This window comes from Felis catus, chromosome A1 (genome assembly GCF_018350175.1).
Source record: "Felis catus isolate Fca126 chromosome A1, F.catus_Fca126_mat1.0, whole genome shotgun sequence".
NCBI lineage: Eukaryota > Metazoa > Chordata > Mammalia > Carnivora > Felidae > Felis > Felis catus.
In genome coordinates this window covers 140,348,928-140,370,652 of record NC_058368.1, presented here as the reverse complement: position 1 = coordinate 140,370,652, position 21,725 = coordinate 140,348,928, and the positions used below count along the sequence as shown (strand labels likewise).

General features: G+C 44.4%; 1 protein-coding gene and 1 long non-coding RNA gene across 2 annotated transcripts in view; one reads left to right on the top strand and one right to left on the bottom strand.

The window, feature by feature from the left end:
- SV2C (synaptic vesicle glycoprotein 2C) overlaps positions 1-21,725 on the bottom strand; it is a 224,445-nt gene that overhangs the window by 7,746 nt on the left and 194,974 nt on the right. The window contains exons 11-12 of the mRNA XM_003981081.6: positions 21,063-21,266; positions 20,438-20,597 (exon numbers count right to left, since the gene is read on the bottom strand). Coding sequence (XP_003981130.1) covers positions 20,438-20,597; positions 21,063-21,266 — 364 coding nt within the window. The remainder of the gene's footprint in view (positions 1-20,437; positions 20,598-21,062; positions 21,267-21,725) is intronic.
- LOC123386722 lies at positions 11,135-21,479 on the top strand. The gene is made up of 2 exons (XR_006601073.1): positions 11,135-11,418; positions 20,387-21,479. It is a non-coding gene; the product is annotated as an uncharacterized LOC123386722 (long non-coding RNA).

Here is a 21,725-nt window from a genome sequence, read left to right as displayed (position 1 = left end):
CTTGTCTTGCCCATAGGTTCCAGTTTATCATGAACAGAAAGAAAAAGGAAATTGCAGGAAGAAAAGTCTCTTCTCTCTTCTTCCAGAGTTAAATTAAAATATAAGACCACATTTTCCTTAGATGCTTAACTCCCTACTTTCTTACAGCTTAATTAACGTGCAAGACTTTAAATAACTAAAGCCATGGTATTCTCAGAGACAATCAGGGATGACTGGGTTGTATTCCTCCCCTTTCTGGTGCCATAGAGGTAAATTGTCATGCTCACTTCACAAAGGTTTTGGTAGCAGGCAAACACTGAATACTGAGCTGGGTGGCCTGCCAGGGAGCTAATGGTACTTCCTCCTTCCTCATGAGACTTCCACGTGGGAAATCAAGTCCAGAAAAATATGACAGGGGACAATCAGATCGTAGGCCTAGAGATGATCTTGTTCACTCTACTGGCATTTGAGACGGGCAGGTGGTATATAAATAAGACCACATCCCATTTCTTGACACATTCTTCAGAAAAGAAAAGACGTACTGTCTTTATGAGCATTGAATGGGATTTTACCGTGGACTTCTAGGTAGGAGACTTCATGTGGTTCACGAGGGGACTGACATCATGCGAGAATATGGATTTCCTCTGCCTTTATGCCAGTTCAGTTTTTTATGCCTCACTGGGTACATGTATGAATTGAAAGCAAATTGAATGCAAGATAATGGGTGGACACATTTTTTCCCCCTCCAGAGGGAAGTGCATTTTCTATGCTGTAAAATGCGGCATCTGGTACACATCTTTCTTTGATTTGTAAACGTGTACGCGTGGGCTTTCCTTCAGCCGGTCAGTCGTAACAACTACCCATCACTACTTGTGCTGTTCCTAGAGACATTTTCTACAACATGTGGATGTTTGTTGTGGTTATTAGCTAACTGACCCCCTTCCCACACCGTAGAGAGGAATAAGAACTCCTGTCGGAAGCGAGCCTGGGAGTTCGTGCAGGGGCCAGTGAGTCCAGGGGTCAGAAGAGGCCGGAAAGGGGGCAGCAAACACCAATCCTCTTTTTGGCCAAAACACCTAGAAAGTAGAGTACTTGGACCTCTGCAGTGTGGCAAAGTTGCCACCTGTTTGCAGTGTGGAAGGGGTGTAACAGAATCTCTGACACCAAAACAGGAACTTCTTGAGAAGAGAGTAGGCTAATTTTACATTCTTCTTCTTTTTGCTTTGTTTTTAAACAAAGAGACTAGTAGTAGTAACAATGACTAGAAAGATAAGATTTAATGTGCTGATAACTATTTTCAAATGAAATTGCAGGAAGCTGCAGGTTGGGTACCAGAGAGGACCTAAGTAGGACGACATCATCATCCGCTGCCTTCTTCACCTCCATGGAGATGCTACGAGGCTGAACTCCTTTTTTTTAAATACTTTCTTGAGTTTTAGGTTTTCAAAAAACTTTTCAAAAAATTGAGTGAAAAGCAAAGACAGTTCCCATATATCCCCCTCACCCCGCACTGCCATTATTAACATCTTAGTGTGGTACTTATGTTCACAATTGATGAACCGATATTAATACACTGTTTAGTCCTTAATTTAGGTCAGGGTTCATTCCGTGTTTTATAGTCTGTGGGCTTTGACAAATGTATCATGGCACATATCCACCATTACAGTAGCATACAGAGTAATAGTTTCACTGCTCTAAAAAACCCCGTGCTCCCCTTATTCACCCCTTCTTTTTCGCCAATAACCTCTGGCAACCACTGATCTTTTTACGGTTTCCATAATTTTGCCTTTTCCTGAATGTCATATAGTTGGAACCCTACAGTAGGTAGCCTTACAGATTGGCCTCTTTCACTTAAAAAAAAAAGTCCTTTTTTGAGAGAGAGAGTGCCAGACCAGGGGGGAGGGTGCGGCAGAGAGAGGGGGAGACAGAAGATCTGAAGCTGGCTCTACACTGACAGCAGAAAGCCCAATGTGGGGCTTGAACTCACATATCAAACCAACCGTGAGATCATGACCTGAGCCAAAGTAAAATGCTTAACGGACTGAACCACCCAGGCTCCCCTCTTTCACTTTTTTTAAAACCACATTTTAGTTTCTAGATTCTAGAGTCATAAATTAGCAAATACATCTTACAGCAGTAAGATAAACTGTATCGTTCTGCGAAAAATGGCTAGTGTGTATGTTGCTGATAAGAGGAAAACTTTCTTCCGTAGGAAGAATTCTCTCCATGCTGAACCTACAGAGGGACCCAAGCAGAAATTACAGCTGGGTTAAAATAACTGTATTTTCCCAAGCTGTCACTCAGAACAGGGTATAAAATATGAGCATCTCTCTCCTTATGTTATGGACACTGGAGCAGAGGAATGGACAACTTCCTGAGATTTCTGGACAGCACTAAGAGACATACACCAGGAGCATCTGGTATCAGAAGCTTCTAAAACACAAACAATGGTCAGATCTTTATATCCTGACTCTCTATTTTCCTTTACCACGCTGAGGCAGTTCTGCATATGAAAATCTGGTATGGATAAAAGCACACAGCTTCCTTAAATTAGCGTTGGGATTTGAGAAAATGTGACCATCCTTTCCTTGGATAAGTAAATTCTTTCTTCAAATACTTGCGAGCAGAAGGGTATGATTTCCCGTGCATCGGACACACAGCTGTCTTACAAAAATCATTCTCAAAGTAGCTCTCCTTTGCGGGTTATCTGTTTATAAAGTAAATAACCTTTTAGTTCATTCATTCCCTTGGTCTTATTAAAGGAATGCCATTAACTCCTACAGACACACAAAGTACAAGTCACCTCGTGCTCATTAAGTCCTTGGAGGGTGGAGAGATAGCTGAGAGTTTGCAAAGGCTGGAATTCACTGGCTGACTTCTCAGCAGCAGGACAAACTAATGAATGTTTTTTTCAGACCAAAGATGTTTTGTGCCTTCTTGTATCCAACAGGTGCCAACGAGAAAGAATGAAATGATCTACTATCTTTCTATAAACTCCATCCCTTGTTCGCCTACCTCTCCAGACAGAATCCTTTGTTTTCAATTCTTGCTCAACCTACTTAAATCTTTTAAGTAGAAATTCTTTTCCCAAACAGCAGTCCTGTTCCACATTTTATCCAGGTGGCTTTGTCCCTGCCCCATTAACTCCTCCTGTCTGAGAACCCCAGTGCTAGTGCAGGGACCTGGCTCACTGCAGCCCTCGGGCTCAGCTGATGGTGGATGTGGCCGCCAGGCCTCCCTCACTGCAGCCGGACTGTGCTTTCTCCAGGGCCTTCACCATGTTGTAGGGGCCGGTTCATTTATACCATTTCCAGCTTTGGTTAGAGTCTGGGAAAAGGAATCTGCTGGCACCATTCCGGAAAGTGAGGATAGTTTTGCCCTCACATTCAGCCTCTTTCTTATTTGGTTTTTCTGACTTCAGGGCAGGGTCAGCAGGGGGTTTTATGGGGCTCCTGGGAAGAAGCAGGGGATGCTGACTAGTAGTGGCATTTAGGCAGTGCCCAGCACGTGGTAGGCACCATGCCAGCATTAGCTGTTGTTTTAAACACTGACTGAAGCATCTGCCCCGTTGACTGCTGAAGTCAGGAAAACGAATTAGGGGTGCCTGGGCGGCTCAGTCAGGACAACATGAGACACTTGATTTTAGGGTTGTGAGTTCAAGCCCCACGTTGGGTGCGGAGCCTACTTAAAAAAATTAATGAGAAAAAAAGGAAAACAAATTAAATGCTCATTTTGAAAGGCCCGCAATGGCACAGATGCAGACTCAGCTCATGGGATGTACCTGTTAAGGGGTAAAATGTAAGCATTCTCTTTGCTCAGTCTAAACTTTTGGGAAAAACTGTTTTTAGATAATTCAGTCAAATCAGTGGTAGAAGTTAGAAAAGGCATACTAAGGACTCAGCAAGGGGCATTTTGGAACGTATAGGCAGTCCTTAAATCAGTATTACAGTAGTCCCTTCTCATTTGCAGGGGGGATGCTCCAACAAAGACCCCCAGGGGATGCTTAAAACCACAGAGTACCGCACTCCATATACGTATTTTTTCCTATACATACTTACCTAAGATAAAGTTTAATTTATAAACTAGGCACAGTAAGATCAACCATAACTAAAAGGAAAGTGGAACAATTATAACAATATACTGTCATAAAAGTTATGTGAATGTGGTCTCTCAAAATATTGTACTGTACTCACTCTTCCTTTTTTTCTTAAGATTTTATTTTCTTAGTTTTATTTTTTAAAAATGTTTACTTAATTATTTTGAGAGAGAGAGAGAGAGAGAGAGAGAGAGACAGAGAGACAGAGAGAGATAAAGAGTACCAGCGGGAGAGGGGCAGAGAGAGAGAAGAGAGAGGATCCTAAGCAGGCGCCATGCTGTTAGCACAGAGTCCAACACAGGGCTTGATCCCATGAACCGTGAGATTGTGACCTGAACCGAAACGAAGAGTCAGACGCTTGAGTGACTGAGCCATTCAGGTGCCCCTCAAGATTTTATTTTTAAGTAATCTCTACACTCAGTGTGGGGCTTGAACCCACAACCCTGAGATCAAGAGTAGTATGCTCTACTGACTGAGCCAGCCAGGCACCCCTATAACTTAATGCCTCTTGTGATGACGTGCGATGAGGTGAATGACACAGGCACCATGACATGCCATTAGGCTACTGCTGGCCTTCCGGCACTGCATCAGGAGGAGGCTCATCTGCTCTCAGACCTGAGTTGACACGAGTCGCCCACCAAAACCACATAAAGGGAAACCTCGGATAATGCGGACTACTGTACATTGTGATCTAAAGATTCATACAGTAGTTGGCTCTTTAAAGCACAAAATGAATTTCATTTTTTCTCACGGAAATGTTACAAACGATGGCAAGTTTCCCGGATTAACCTAAAAGAGCAATTTCACCACTGAATCCATCTGAGCTACTGGACTGCAATGCTAGGAGCACTAGAAACTCCAAAATGGTCCTTAACATGGTCCTAAATTACACATCCTTCTATGCATTTATTCATTTAACAAGCATTTATTAAGCATTATATGCCAAGTACTACACTTGGGACCCCAAAATTACTAAGGTAAAGTCCTCTTTTGCATTAAGACGGATGCCAAAAGATCATGAAAACACAACATGCTAAACTCAGTGACACAGATAGCCACAGGGTACTATGGGGGTGCAGAGGGCAGGAGGCGATCTCAGGCTGGGGATGGGTCTCTCTTCCTCTTCCTCTGCCCCTCCCCCTCTCCCCTTCAAGCTCTCCTTCTCTCTCAAAATAAACATTAAAAAAAAAAAACCCACAGTGATGTGGCAATACCAATGCCTAGGGCCACACCCACAGAAGTTCTGACTTTGTTGCTCTACTGGAAGCCCAGGCATTGATATTTTTTATGTCCTGTGTGAATCGCAGGTGTATCCTGGGCTGAGAACCCTGCAATTCTTCCAGAGAAAACTGCATGTTTGAATTGATTGGATTTCTTATGATATACCAAAGGAAATTACAAAAGCAAAATATCTACGTGCCCCCCCTCCTCCAAAAAATGCTTTTCATTTCTGAATTCCTTTCAGGGTGCTTCCATATTTTTCATATTTTCATTTCCATATTTTCATATCCATATCTTTACCAATCACAGGATTTATACAATTTTGCTTTCTGCTCTTCCCCCCCAAAATGAATAAAACCATCCCACGTTGTTTATGTTTTGTTTAAAATGAAGTGATTTGGCATATAACCATTGTTTCTGTAACCATACCACTGGATAATCGGGAGCTTTCCAAACTAGGGGAACATGAATGATGTTGCAATGAACACCTTCACACGCAAGGGCTGGATGTGTTCATTAGGAACTATCAGGCAGTGTAACACAGGCAGGGGAAACGTTTATGAGACGGTGTGTGTGGGGGTGGGATAGGAGGGAGACTATGGCCCACAGGACGGGATTCCAAGGCAAAGGTTTCATCCAACCTCTTTTCTTCTCCCTCCCTGCTCCTGTTCTCTTATTTACTCTGCTTTTCACAGCTCATTTCCCCCAGAGGCGATCTGTTTCTCATCTAACCTGAATCATTTCTTTCTCTTCCAACTTTTACGCAGCTGCTGTGCAAGCAGGATTCTGGGCGGTCATGGAGGCTTTCTCTGCTGAACAAGGTCCCCCCAACCGCACCCCCCCCCAGGACTGGGTTGTACCAATGTCACAGTTCTGTGTCTGGATTCAGCCTGATCTTTGGGGCAGGACTGTGGAGTCTTTCCATTCATTCATTGCTTAACCCCTCTAGGATACTTGTGGAAAGAACGAAGGAATTTCCCCACATCTTAAAAATATGTTGGAAGTAGATTTCTGTGAAGGGCATTCTAATGGGCATTGGTCAGGCCATGTTTACTGATGCCAGACTATAATCTTTGCTTGTACACAGGAAATAACCCTAATTTCACATTCTGAAATCAGAAAAGGCTGAATTCAATTACTTTCTGATCTTCAACAAAGAGAAAGTATGTCTCATCCAGGTAAGTCGTGGGTGTGTGTGTGTATGGTCTGTGTGTGTCCTCCCTAACCTGGGAGGATGGCATCCTATAGCACTGCAAGCGGGCCTTGCCTTAGTCACATACAAGTGGAGAAGGACTTACCTATGGCTTGTGAGCCAAGAGTAATCCCTGGGCCCAAAGGAGCCCTCTCATCCCCACCGCCAACAAGGGTCTTCCTACAGCTTGTGCTGTTGATATGCAAATATTCACAGTCGGGCAATAATGGAAGTCTTTGTGAGTCACCGTGTATCTGATGAAGCTACTAGGTGAGTGCCTGGGCCAGGATGGATAATAATGGAGTGAAAGACAGCACTGGGAGGGAATTCAGAGTTCATCTAAGGCCAGGATTCCTGAACATGACTGTATTTCCCAGTTACCAGGTGAGCTTCTTAGAAGCCAATTCCCAGGGGTGGTTGGGTGGCTCACTCCATTTAGCATCCAACCGACTTCGGCTCAGGTCATGATCTCGCAGTGGACCCTGGGTTCCAGTGCTGCATCGGGCTCTGTGCTGACAGCTCGGAGCCTGGAGCATGCTTCCAATTCTTCTGTGTCTCCCTCTCTCTCTGCCCCTGCCCTGCTTGCTCTCTCTCTCTCAAAAATAAATAAACAATAAAACATTAAAAAAAAAAAAAAAGGAAGCCAGTTCTCAGAGGTTCCCCCCACCACCAAAACCTGCTAGGAGAGACGTAGGTATGTCTGTCCTGGGAGCAGCACTGCAGGGTCACACAGCTGGGTTTGAGCCTCAGGGACCCGGGGCAAATTACCTGCCCTCTTTGTGCCTCATTTTCCTAACCAGAAAGTGGAGTAAGACTCCTTACCTTGTAAGCTTGGAGTGAGGATTACATAAGGTTAAATAGATGACCTAAATCCTCAGCACAGAGCCTGACTCACCTCCATTTTTCAGGTGAGGAAACCAAGCCCCAGAAAGGCTAAAGGACTGATCTAAGTTACCTTGTATTTTCTGGCAGCACCAGGCATCCTTGGCCCTGTTGATAGAGGAAGGGGAAGAGAAGAGGAGGAGGGTTTCCAGTAGGCAGGGTGTGGGCAAGGGGGAGCTGGCAGCTGAAGGACTGGGAGGTCACAGGCTCTGACAGCAGAGGTGGAAAGGGAAGAGGAGCACTACCTCCCTTACAACAGGTCTAAGCAGCTCACCTAGATGGGGGGTGGAGGTACTAGATCCCACATGGGCAGGAAACCCACAGCCCATAACAGCTGGATTTTAATTTTTTTTTTAAGGTTTGTTTACTCAGAGAGAGATTGAGAGAGATTATGTGCGTGCATGCACGCAAATGGGGAGGGGCAGAGAGAGAGAGGGATAGAGAGAATATCAAGCAGGCTCCATGCTCAGCACAGAGCCCCTCATGGGGGACTATCTCACAAACCCTGAGATCATGGCCTGAGCTGAAATTAAGAGCCTGATGTTTAACCAATGGAGTCACCCAGGTGCTCCAACCAGCTGAATTTTCAAAAGCACCCCCTTCCCTTCCCTTCCTCCCATTCACCTAGAGCTATGCTAATAAGTAAGGAAAACAAAGTCCATCCCTGAAGGACCTCACATTCTAGTGGGTAACAGATAGTAAACAAACATCCACCTTAACATCGTATGATCTGGGTGGTAACTTGCTTTAAAAGTACTTCAGTATAAAGAGAAATTGCTCTATACTCTAGAATTTGAAACATGTTAATCAGGAATCAACAGGCTAGAGAAAGTTATTTCGGGCTTTACACATCATTTTAGAAATGTGCAGAAGAAAAGTCTGTTAATGAACAAAGAGACAATTTCTCATTGGTGATATGAGTGGTTGATATGCAGTTGATTGGAAAGAAAGTTCTGCCCTCAGCACCATGGATGAACAAGTATCCTGTAAGCCCAGCCACCTAAAACTGGTGGAATGGTACCCTTAGCTGAGACCCCAGATTCTAGAGCCACTGGCCCCTGAGACTTAAAGTCCTGACCAGCTCTAAGTCTGATGGCCTCGTCATCAGCGTATCTTGATGTTCCCATAGCCCTTGCGTGTAAGGCTTGTTCAGTACCCAAGGGCAGAGAGATGGACTTCCCCGGAGTCCAGAACAGGCTGCATGACTGTTTCTGTGCCCATGTGCACATTTGCTAGGATTTGCTGCCATCATAACAGACTACCTGGGGAGGAGGTGGTGGGTGAAGCATGCTTCCCACCCCCTCACACTCCACTTCTAACTGCCGGAGACAGAAAGGGTCTGACATTGGCTGAATGGCCAAAAAGACTCAGGTCACATAAAATATAAACATGTATAATACAATGAAAAGGCCTACAAAGAATAATGAGGCACGGTGAACGGACACAGATGGAGTGTAGATTGGTTAGAAACGATAGTTGAATGAAAGAATACTTCATCTCAAAATCTTCAAAAAAAAAAATCAGTATGGTCTTTATCTTCAGAGCCACAGATGTAGAATGTCCTCATTTTGTATCTCAAACAAATAAGGCACAGTTATGCGGAGTGGTCTCGTTGAGGTCGCACAGCTGGTCAGCAAAAGATCCAGGATTAAAGACCTTCAGGATAGAGCGTGGAGACCGAATGGGGAACTTCTCTGCCTAAACAGTAACAGCCCTCAGGGGAGGGGCTTAGTTTGGTTAATTCTGGGCAGATGCCTTGGTTTCAGCTCATGGAGGAAAAGGACCATCCCGCAGTGTTGGGTGACAGCAGCAGCTGACCAGGACAAGCAGGGAATAGCAGGTGGAATCAATCAGGGTTTACTTTCAAATGCTTTCTGAGGTCATGTCTGAAACTGCATGTGTCAGGGGGGAGGAAGAAGGAGGCCAGTGGCCAGAAAAAGGCCGAGGAGCATGCTGCTGGATGAATACCCACGAGACAGGCCTGCTGGGCTGAGGGATTCTGTGTGGAGGCCAAGCAGGGACAGCTTTGGTTTCATCACTTAACAAAGCGGGACTTCCTTGCCCTGAGCTCCATGGAGAAGGGGTAAATATGGCCACTGGGCCATAAGGACATAGGAAGCGTCCGCAGTGGAGCTTTGCCACACCCACAGTGTGGCAGCAGGAAGTCACGCCTGGACCCAGAATGACCGGAAGGCCGGAACTGAGAACGAAAGTGAGCCAGCCCATGTATCCTCTTACATCAGGTGGGCTATGTTTAGGATTTTCAGGGGGGTTTTAAACCTTGACCAAGGAGGGGAGAAAAAGAAGGGAAGTAAAGAATGGGATTAATGAACACTAGATCAATCAAGGTCAACCTATCATTACATATTGTTTACTCTTTGAAGATTCAAAGAGAGGAGGGAAAAGTTACTATTTTTTTCATAGTTATAAGAGAGAGGGCGGGACTCCAACCAGCCTTGACTGAACCCAATAAATGGAACATGTCCTGTGTTGGCATCCTCCAGTCCAAGGAAGACTGAGATGATTTAGATGGTGGCAGCACCTCGGTGTGGAGAGATGATGGAAAAAGGAAGCTCCCCTGGACCAATGTGGCTCAGTGGGTGGGCTCCCGTTTAGATTTCTGACAAGCTGGGAAAAGCTGTTCTTTTTCTGGGACACTGTTGTAGTCATATTTCCCATCTGTTAGAAGAGTCTCACATCAGTTGCCCATTGTTTACAGTACATATAATAGGCTCCCTGCTTATTTCTGACACAGGACAGAGGCTGATGTTGTAGAGGGATGATTAGAAATTGTCCAAATACTATATAATGACTTGTATATTCAATAATGCTCAAACTTCAAAGATCTATCATTTAGCTCTGCTTTTCATTTCTTCCCTTGTAATGCTTCTCAAAGCTATCCTGTCTTCCCAGCCTCACTATGTGTCCCAGCCTCAAGGACATATACCCAGCTAGAACTACTTGCTTTTTCCTTTGTCCCAACCCCCCCTCGATCCCAGCAGAACTGCAAATACTGCTCTCTGCTTCTCAAGGCCATGCCTCAGAATTCAGAAATTCAGAGTTGGAAGAAGAAGTGCACCACACGGACCACGGAGTCCCGGTCACTGTGGTAGGTCCTCAGGGGCACTGTGCAGCTGGTCTCGACAAGGATCCCCAGCTGTTACTCTAGAGTTGGGATGAAGGTAGAGGATCGAGTGGAGGTGGTTGGCCACAGCTGAGTGCATGAACAGAGAGGCACCTCCCTCCCCCAAATTTCACTGTAGTTCTGCCACCCCACCTCCACCTGGGCTAGTTCTGGCCTTGGGCAAGAGGCAGTTCCAATGAACATTACTGAGGGTCAACTGCAAGCTAGTATTGTCCTGTTGTGCTAAGTGTAGACTTTACAGAGATTTCTGACTTACAGTGTCAGGCCTCATTTTTGCAGATGACGATGCCTCCTAATTACTCTGACCACTTGTTGACAGGCTGGGTTTTTTTTTTTGTTGTCTACTCTCCTGGCCCGAGTTTCTGGCCTGTTGAACCCTTCCTTGTCTCCTAGCCAGGTACACTAAACTTGCTGCCTATGCCATTACCTGCTATGGTAACCCTGGATCTCCTTACCCTGATGGATTTACCACGGGACTAGACCCTTTGCCTTCTCAGACACATTATTCTTCTGTAGGCCTCTGTTTTTTGTTTCCTTTGACTTGAACTACCGCTCTCCCCCACCCCCCACCCCCCCCCCCCCGCCCCCAGCCTCTCTAACCCTACTGCCTGATCTCCACATATGGTCACCAGCCCAACTGCCAGGAGAGTTATGCCACAAGAGTGCAGAAGAACAAAGGGATGGTTGGTTGTCTTCAAACATGCACATGTGTACACGTGTTGATTGTCCCTAAGGTCCTCCCGTCTTTACAGGTGGGGCCATTTATCTCCCACCTGCAGATTCAGCCCTGCCTGGGGTACAGAAGTCAGCTAAACCTCAAGATTGTGTCAAACCTGGGGCTGCCTCAGGACTACCTGTTGCCGTGGATGGGAGTCTGGCTACTGGGCTTTTGCCTTGAGACAGGTGAGCAGGCCCCGATCTTCACCTCCATGCCAGTAATTTAGTAGCTGCCATAACTCCAATTCTAGTAACAAATTCGCTAATCTATTTGGTCCATGACCAGCATCTATCATACCTGATCACTCCCTCCTCTGGAACCATTTTCTTCACTTGGCTCCCAGGACCTACCTAATGTCTTTTCCTTTTACCTCACTCACTCAGTCTCCATCTCCCTTCCTGACTTCTCCTTATCAGCTTGACCTTTGGATTCTCTCATGTCTCTGGCCTGAGTTCTCAGAATTCCCCTCTTCTCTATCTACAAGTCGTCCTTTGGTGGTGTCATCTGACATCATGACTTTAAATTTCATCTATACACTGCAAGGACTCACCTTTTTACCTCCCACCTAGTCTTCTCCCCTGAACTCTGGCCTCATACATGGAACTGCCTAGCCGACATCTCCACTTGGATATTTAATAGCATCTCAAACTTAACATGAACAAAAGTGAGCTCCTGATTCTTTCTCCTTAACCTTCCCCTCACACAATCTTTCCTATATAAACAAAGGCAATTCCAGCCTTTCAGTGGCTCTGGTCAAAAGCCTGGAAGTCATTCTGAGTATCTTTCCCCCCAACAACTCATTCTCATACCTCACCATCCAGACTTTCAGTAATGCCTCTGGTCTGCGACATAGTTTCAGAATCTAACCAATTTATTTTTTTAATTTTTTTTAATGTTTATTTTTTGAGAGACAGAGAGAGAGAGAGAGAGAGAGAGAGAGAGAGAGAGAGAGAGAGGCAGACAGACAGAGAAGGGCAGAGAGAGACACACACAGAATCTGAAGCAGGTTCCAGGCTCTGAGCTGTCAGCACAAGGCCTGGTGCAGGGCTCGAAGTCACAAACTGTGAGATTGTGACCTGAGCTGCAGTTGGATGCTTAGCCGACTAAGTCACCCAGGTGCCCCTGGAATCTAACCAGTTCTTACCCTGTCCACTGGCACTACTGTATCTTGCCACAATAATTGCAGTGCATTCCCAATTGGTCTCTTTGATTCCACCTCAGATCCTTTATAATATATTTTAAACACAAAGGCCAGTTCTCCTTGAAAACATCCTTGAGATCATGTCACTACTCTGCTCAAAACCCTCCAATGGATTTTCATGTCTCTCAGCATGAAGACCAAAGCCTTTTGTGTCCACTCTGACCTATTGCCTCTTGCAGTCCACCTTGCTTATGCTGCTCCAGGGTAAAAAGCTTCTTTACCTTTCCTGCTAGTGGTCTCCTGCACTTACACCCTTGGACCTTTGCACTCACTGTTGCCTCTGTGAATGTTCTCTTTGAAGTATCTTCCTGCATCTTTGCTTAAATGTCATCTTTTATAGTCGCATATTCTTAGACCATCGTGTTAATAGTCATCCCCTGGCCCCAGTGCCCTCTATGCCGTAATGTAACTTTATTTTCCCTCTACTTAGGACCATTTGATATATCTACTTTGCTTATCTAATTGTTTTTTGACTGTCTTTCCCCAACTGGAATATAAGCTCCATCAAACCAGGGGTTTTTGGTCTGTTTTGTCCACTGCTGTATCTCAAGAACCAGAATAATTCCTGCCACGTGATACATATTCCAAAATCATCTGTTTAACGAATTAGTGAAAGAACACTCTATCCCCAGCTCAGGTGTCTTTCTGGCATCCAAACATAGTAATTCAAATGCCTATCAGACAACATCAGGTTGACATGAAAACCCAACACATCCAAAATGGTGCTCATTATCTTCCCGATGCCAGCCCAAACCTATTCTCCCTTCTGTGTCCCAATCTCAAAATGCCCATCACCATCCACTCGACTGCCCAGGCAGAAATTGGAATCATCTTTGACAACCTCTTTCCGCACCCCACCATCTAACCCACCACGAAATTTTGTTTATTGTATCTCTAAGTTTCTGTGAACATGTTGAATATTGATTTCTCTCCTTTCCTACCCACATTTTTCTAGTTCACATCACTATTTTCAGTGTCCTAACCAGTCCTCCTGCTGCCTTTCTGGCCACTGGAGTAAACTCTCTAGCTCTTGTCTGATCTTGTCCCTCTTCCCAAAACACTTCAAGGGCTCCCCATCACCCACAGGATAATGCAATTTATAAGATCCTTCATGATCTGTTACTTACCTACTGTTAACTCTTGCTTCCAGAGCTTTTCAGATAGTATTTTGTGTGTTGTCTTCAATGTTCTTTTTCTATCTCTTTGCCTGGCTATCACCTACTATATTTCAGGTCTTAGCTCAGATGTCACTTCTCAGGAAGTGACAGGAAGACCTCTTCTCTGCTTTCACAGCACCGTCTAGTTGCCTCACAACAACTCTGACCTGACTCTACTGTACCTGATGTTCACTTTTACATAAGCTCTGTGGGAGTTGACCCCAAATAGCGTGTTCAGTGTTGTATCACAGGCACTCAAAAAAGAAAGTAGTTGAGTAAATGAGTAATATTAAAATTCATATGGAGATGGAATAGTCATACTTTCATGACTATTCCCACTAACTACAGCTAAAAAATACTGGCTACTATAAAGCAAACATAAGACTCTGAAAGACAGAAGGAAAAAGCAGAGTAGCTAGGGAACTTGAGAGGTGTGAGTACCCTGCATTATAAAACTTTATTTCTATTTATTTATTCATTTTTGCTGCACTGGTCTCAGACTCGGAACCAAAGAACATGGCGGTGTGGAAATACCACCACCTACAGATTATTTTAAAAGCTTCAACAAACTCTGCTCTCTCTTGCCCAATGAGGAGCAGCCTAGAAAGGTAGAATATGTTTAGATAATACTCTTTCTTTTCCAAACGAATACCAGGAAAATAGTTGCCCTAACTGCCGGGCATACAAGCAAATGCCAAGGAGAGAGACTTCCACCTTCACAAAACGGTAATGAGGTGCCTCGATATTGCCTCTGAAGTGGTACCAGGGAAGGCTAAGTAGAGAACTGGGACTCTTGCTGGCCAGTAATGAGCTCCTTCCCTTCTCCCTTCTTCCCCTTCATGGTATCATGATCATGAGGGGAGACTGGACTCCCACTGGGGGACAGCAGTAATGAGGATACCCCCTCTTGGTTGGTTGTTAATAGAGGCTGAGTGGGGACATTGGACATCTACCTTCACCTGGCAATAATGAGGTAGCATACCCTTCTCTCCTCCCAGAGAGCTCTAGAAATTAATGGGTTACAAGAGATTTAAAGTATAACAAAAGATGAAAATGACTGCTTTCAATTGAATATCAGTCATCCTAAGAACAATTGGGAAGATCTCAAACAAAATGAGGAAAGATAATTAAGAGATGCCAATACTGAGATGACAGATATTAGCATTATCTGATAAAGATTTTAAAGCAGTCATGATGATAATGCTTCACTGAGCAATTATCAACACACTTGAAAAATAAAGAATATAGGAAACATCATGACAAATAGAAAAAAAAATGCCTAGTGACTGGGTTCCACAACAGAATGGAGGAGTCAGCGGAAAGAATCAGTGAACTGGAAGAGAACACACTGGAAAGTATCCAATCAGAAAAACAGAGCAAATAGACTAAAAACAAATCACCTGAGCATCAAGGACCTGTGGGACTGTAACAAAAGATCTTATATTTATGTCACTGGAGTTTAGGCAGAAGAAGAGAAAACATATTCAAATATATAATGGCTGACAACCTGACAAATTTGCCGAGAGACACAAACCACAGATTCAAGAAGCTGCATGAACCTCAAACATAGTAACCCAAAGAAGTCCACACCAAGACGAAGTCTTGAGAGCAGTCAGAGGAAACAACACCTCACCTATAGGAAAAAATTCCTCCCTCTAAAAATGTTGTGCCTGGTTTTAGAATTCCCACAACAGTCTCTGAGCACTAATTCCACCCTCACCTACTCTGGGTAACATTGAGTTGTATCAGTCTTTAAAATCTCAGCATTCAGGGCTCCTGTGTGGCTCAGTCAGTGAAGCATCTGACTTCAGTTCAGATCATGATCTTGTTTGTAGGTTCGAGCTCCGCGTTGGGCTCTGTGTTGACAGCTCAGAGCCTGGCGCCTGCTTCGGATTCTGTGTCTCCCTCTCTCTCTCTGCCCCTCCCCTGCCCACGCTCTGTCCCTTCTTGCCTCTCAAAAAATGACTAGACATTAAAAAAAAATAAAAACAATAAAATCTCAGTTTTTCCACATAATAACAGAAAACTACAGGTCATCTCTGCTTTATTTTAAGGGGTTCCTAGATAGCTTCTGGATGGGGGCTGGTCTCTGGAAATAACCAACCATATGAATAGACAGTTGAAAAATTTAGCCCCCCACTCCACCCCAAACTTCTAGGTAAGGGAGAGGAGCTGGAGATGAAATTAAGTCACCAATGACCAATGATTTAATCAGTCATGCCTCCATAATGAAACCTCTATAAATCCAGAGAGCTTCCAGGCTGGTGAAAGCATTCACATGGAAACCGGGTGGTGTAAGTTAACTAATTCCATGGGAACAGAGGCTCCCGCACTTGGGACTCTTCCTTACCTCACCCAAGTACTTTATATAGTAAAGTATCAAATCTGTTCAGGGTTGTGGAAATTCATCAATTTGTAGTTGGCTGGGCAGAAGTGTGAGTCGCCTGGGCACCCCATTTGCAGCTGGAATCTGAAATAGGGGCAGTCTCATGACACTGAGCCCTTTAACTTGTAGGATCTGATGCTAACTCCACGTGGTGTCAGGATTGGAGAACTGGTTGGTGTTGGAAAAGACGCCATATATTTGGTGTCAGAGAGTGTCAGAGAATGAATATACTAAAATGTTTCCCTAAGCTTCTATTTCAAAAAATGGATCCCCGCACATCTCCATCAACAAACTGGATCTTACACAGACTCCACTAAAATGACTCAGTGGGGATGCACTACCAGCCCAGAGTTTTCTACAAGTCTGTGTCTTTGTGAGGGTCCTTCCACTCCTTTCTCTGCCCCTGATTGTATTATGCACCGTTACTGTCCATTATCTTTCTAACCTGAGGGGAAAGCTGAAATGTCACCAAGTATCTGTTTAAGACTGCCATCATTATGTCATGCTTACTTTTGATGCTAAGGTTTTAAAGATAGAAGAATCATAGTGACACTTGCACAGGAGAAAGGTGTGCTCTAAGAAACATATGGGGGTCTCTGTCCAGGTTTCTAGCTGCTAAAACTTGAGTGACAGGCATGCCTTCAGTTATTCATAATGCAGCCGTCTCATCATGCCTGAGTTTATGCTAAGGAGGTGACTTAGGGTGGGGCCCCTAGAAAGCGACCAGATGGGGCTGATCTAGAAAGAGCAAGTGATTAGAGGGTTGGAACTGGGAAGGGGTGGGCTAGAGATTAGGCTCTATAAAAATCCTGAACCACAAGATGCTGACATTCCAAGTTGGTCAACACTGGAAGAACTGGGAGGGTAGTAGCAGCTGGAGAAGCAGAAGCTTCCGGGCCCTTCCCTCATACCCCACCCTATGCATCTTTTCCATCTGGCTCTTCCTGAATTGCATCTTTTTATAAAATTGGTAAATGTAAGTAAATGTTCCCTTCAGTTCTGCGAGCCATTCAAATTCTCAAACCCAAGGAAGGGGTTGTGAGAACTCCACTTTATAGCCAGTAGGTCAGAAGTGCAGGTGATAACCTGACTTGTGTTTGGCGTCTGAAATGGGGGCAGTCTTGTGGGAACTGAGACCCTAGCCTGTAGGATCTGAGGCTATTTCCAGATAGATGCTGTCAGAATTAAGTCGTAGGACATATAGCAGTTGTTTGTTATGAATTGTAAAAAATTAAGAACTCCCCCCCCCCCCAACACCTGGTGTTCAGAAGTAAAATGTGGCATGCAGAGGGGGAAAACAGAAGTTTTCTTAACAAAAAGTGCTTGTAGGTACTTCCTGTTTCACGTTTTAGGCACAAAAAAGTGCAATTTTTTGTAAGGGTGTCTAATTCCGATTTTTAATTTCCTTGCCTCTTTGGGAAATAATTTGGGTAACTTATGAAAAACACAAACTCAATAAAAGAGGAAGAAAAGAGGGCAAATCAGAATGAGAAGGAACAAAGCACTAGCTGGACCACGCAGATTTAGAAGAGATGGGCCCCCTTACTGCCTAAGAGAGAGTGAAATGTGAAGAATTACCAATTTTTATCACATGAAATGAAGGAACAGAGCAGCTGCTTACGAGGGGTTCCAGAGCTCCCTGCATACTGGGGGGTGGACTGTGCACAGAGGGAAAAGTACACTGTAAAGGGTGGTGTCCTGTCCTCATTGGTGTTTCACAGTAAAGGCAAACATAACCCCTAGGAAAAGCCAAAGGTATATAACATTAAAAGAAAAGCCATCATGTGCTTGACAAATGTGGTTTTCAAGTGTTAAGTAACTGCCATAGCACTTAGACTATACCTTCCATTATGTTCCCCAGATAGAATCATTTGGACTGGGATTTGGATAGGGAATCACTGTTAAATGGCTTCAAAAGTTACTTTTTGAGCTTGGGACCTGGAAGCAGAGCATCCTATTGTGATCATGAAGGGCAGATTCTAGAAACTGGGCAGGGAATTGGCGGTGCTTACGTTCCAATATGAAATATCACAGGCTCTAGTCCGAATTCTTGTCAAGATGTACTCTTTTGCCTTCTTGGGGAGAAGAGGCCATAGGATGCTTGCACTCAAAACAGTTGGCATTTTCCTATGACAGATGAGCCAGAGAGCCATGGAGACCTCTTTGTGTGACCCAGAGGAACACGGCAGAGATGGAAGAGACAGTTTTAGCTGGAAACAGAGTTGGGAGTACTAGCTCCTTCACCGGGGCCCTGGCAGTGCTGGAGGGCCAGTTATCTCTCGATCACTGAACACACTGACTTGCTGCACAGTATCTAATTACATTTGTATAAGAGCTGGAGAGTGTCCTCCAGCAAAGGTGCGGCTGAGGTGTAGACACACCTTTCGGACATCCAAGTTGCTGCCCCAGCTGCTGTGCTCTCAAATCCATCCCCACGTTCTGCTGTTCCAATAATTGAGCATGTCCGGAGTGCTACTGCAGGCTGGTTCTCGGGACACACAGGACTTGTTGGAAGCTGAGGTCACCCCCTGCCCCCTTCAACAGCCTTGCCAAACCTTCCTGAGACTGCTGGAGGTCTGGGGCAGTCCACCCAAATATCCTTCCTCGGTCCTTTGCTGGGGCTCAGGCTTCGGGGCAACTCTCCCAGACTTCACTTCCCTCTCTGTTCTCTCTCACACAGGCGTGTCTCCTAATAAAATTTGTGCATGTTTCTGTTCTTGCTTTAGTTGATGTTTAACATTTTCAACAACAGAATTAGAGCTGGCCTATGTTTCTCATGGGGGGGATCTGCCAAATTCATGGGTTTTCTTGAAGCCAGATTTTGCCATAGAGGAGTACCATCCCTTATGGTAGATGGATTAGCACCTGAGTTATCTAAAAGAATATCAAACTCTTAAATGCATAACAAAAAGGCATCTGACAATGCCATAGCTTTGCTTTAACATTAAGGGGTTAATTTTATTTTATTTTGAGAGAGAGAGAGCGAGAGTGTGAGCACACACTTGGGGGAGAGGGAGAGGGAGCGGGAGGGAGAGGGAGGGAGAGGGAGGGAGAGGGAGGGAGAGGGAGGGAGAGAGATCCCAAGCAGGCTCTATGCCCAGTGTGGACTCCAATGTGGGGTTTGATCCCACGACCCTGGATCATGACTTGAGCCGAAATCAACAGTCAGATGCTCAACTGACTGAGCCACCCAGGCACCCCAGGGTGTTATTTTAAATGTATAGTTTAATCTACCTCTGGGCCCTGTTTGCAAGATGAAGGGTTGATAAAAGAATACTCAATTAAGACTGCAGAGTCTTAATGAGTCCTAATCTCTCTCTCTCTCTTTTGGCAGCACCCTCATCCTAAGGCCTTTGGCATTTGTCCCAGGAGCTCACTCACAAACGAGAATCAATGTTTGTTGAATGAATGAAGGAGATGCTTTATGTGGAGTACGTGGTTCCTTTCAGAGCCTAAATATTCAATAGGAGGTTACTTAGAATAATATTTGATTAGACATCCATGAGAGTTTGAGATGTTCTTCAGGAGATGGGTATATACTTCTGCTAGTGTCCTATATGCTCAGTGATAGATGTTCATGAAGAAGAAATCTAAGCTAGAGAGTCTGGACAGGCAGAGGATGTACCCCATTGGGGCCAGTAAACAAAAGGAGGGACTCAGGATCAGTTGAAAATTCTTACCCCAAATGTCTGCATAGTCCTAGAAAAATCCCTTCTCCACTTTGGAGTCCAGAGACTACTGACCCTATCCTCCAGCAGAAAGGGCTTCTGTGGTGACAAAGTATACATGAAATTAAAAAAGGCAGAGGCCATTTGTCTTTGCTCATGTCAAATGGAAAAAAAAGGGTTTTTATTCTTTCAGTTTTTCAGCTGCTATAGCTCTACCCCCAAACTCTACCTTTTAGCCCCTTCTCTGATAAAGGTATAGTCTTTTTGTCTCCACTTTGGGTCTGATGCATACTTTTCTTCTAATAGCAATCTGTGTTGTTGCTGTTGTTGTTGTAACTGGAAATGTGGTGGGCTTCCCTCCAACAGACCAGGAAGGTCAAAAGATAAGGTCTAGAGACTTCTGCGTGGTTGCTTAATACAGAGCTCATGTAGACACTTGCAAAGGAAGGTAAGGACCCTCTCAGGACTGATGAGCAACTCAAAATGTGGGTTAAATCCTGCCCCTCACCGCTTCATTGTAGGTTCCTCCTATTGTTAGCCACCAAACTAAGTCATAGACACAATTAAATCCCTTCACCGGTTTCACTGCCCTATTATTTCTTCCATTAGCAACTATATTCCCTTACATTTTCTTTTTAAGACATAGGAGTGAAAACTACAACCTCATAAACCAGATACTATTTTTGGATTTTCACTTCCTTTGGGAAATGACAGTTTGGCTTGTATTCTATGACTTCTCAGTGCTCCCATGAAGCTCAGAGCACCTCTTCCTGGAGGCCCACTTTAACATACCTCCGGTCTGTGGGGTACAGTTCCACAGTGACCACATCAAGGGAGTTCCAGGCCGAGATGGTCAATCCATTATACAGACACAGCACGCCTACCATCATGGATTCACTGCTGCCCAACCAAAGGAAGAAACAGCTGATCCCTGAAAGCACCATAGAACCACCTGCCAATGAAGAACACAAAAGGCTGGAATGTTTCTCATCATCTTAGTAGACCAAGAACCTTGGGTCTTTGACATCTCTCAGCAAAAGTGAATCCCAAGCAGAAGGTGTAGGCTTGACTTCATAAAGCTCAGGTACAGGTATGTTCACCTGTATTAAAAGTTTGTCTCTTTAACAGCCTTCTAAACACAGCAAGCATGAAATGCACATCATCAATTACTCAGCTACTTAAGTGGAAAAATATACATTAGTCACACATAATTAGTTTTTCAGTCTGTTAACTCATGGAAGCCGCTCAAATAAAATGTAATTAGACATAATTTCTAGTCTTAATGAAAGGTCTTAAGGGATTTCTCCTCATCTCTGTGGGATGCAAATCCCTAAGAGCATAGGGAGGACAGTGGGAAACGGGCTCCCCGTGGATTGCAGGGGCAGCTCCTTTATTTTACATGAAACCAAGCACATACCCAGCATCGTTAAGCGCCCAATTCTGTCCATCAGGAGAGCAGACACGATGTTCCCTGGCAACACTGCCAGTGTCCCCAGGAAGTTGACAAAGTAAATCCAGTAGGCACTATAGTCATCATCAAAGGTAATCTGGCATCCCGTCTTGTTGTGAAAAAACAAGCAGTTGTGAAATTCGCTATCAATGAATTTATATGGCTCAAAATCTGTGGACACAAAGACAATTTATCAAGCTCTTTACAGTTCCACACCAGTATAAAAAAGCCTGTCAAGAATTCAGGAAAGAGTCATGGTATTGGAAACTCCTTGAGGGCTTCAAGGTCTGGCCAAAGCACAGGGACTGGTCTAGAACGTCACATTACAAAGTAGCCTGAATGAAGGATATGTTTGTCGAATAAAGGAATAAATTAAAGAATCCACTTATTTTCTGATTTCTTATGGTTGGCCATTGCTAATTATGTTACTTGCTTACTTCTTTATAATGTTACTTCGTTCTAATTATCATGTTACATAAAGACTATCATTACAGTACTAATAGCTTCCCTACTACAATTACAAAAACAATTTGTTTCAGAATGTGCATGAATCAGTCTTGCCGTTGCTATTTTATGGGCTCTGACGCAAAGAAAAGGAACGGGACTTTTGTCGGGCTCCTTAGGCTGAAT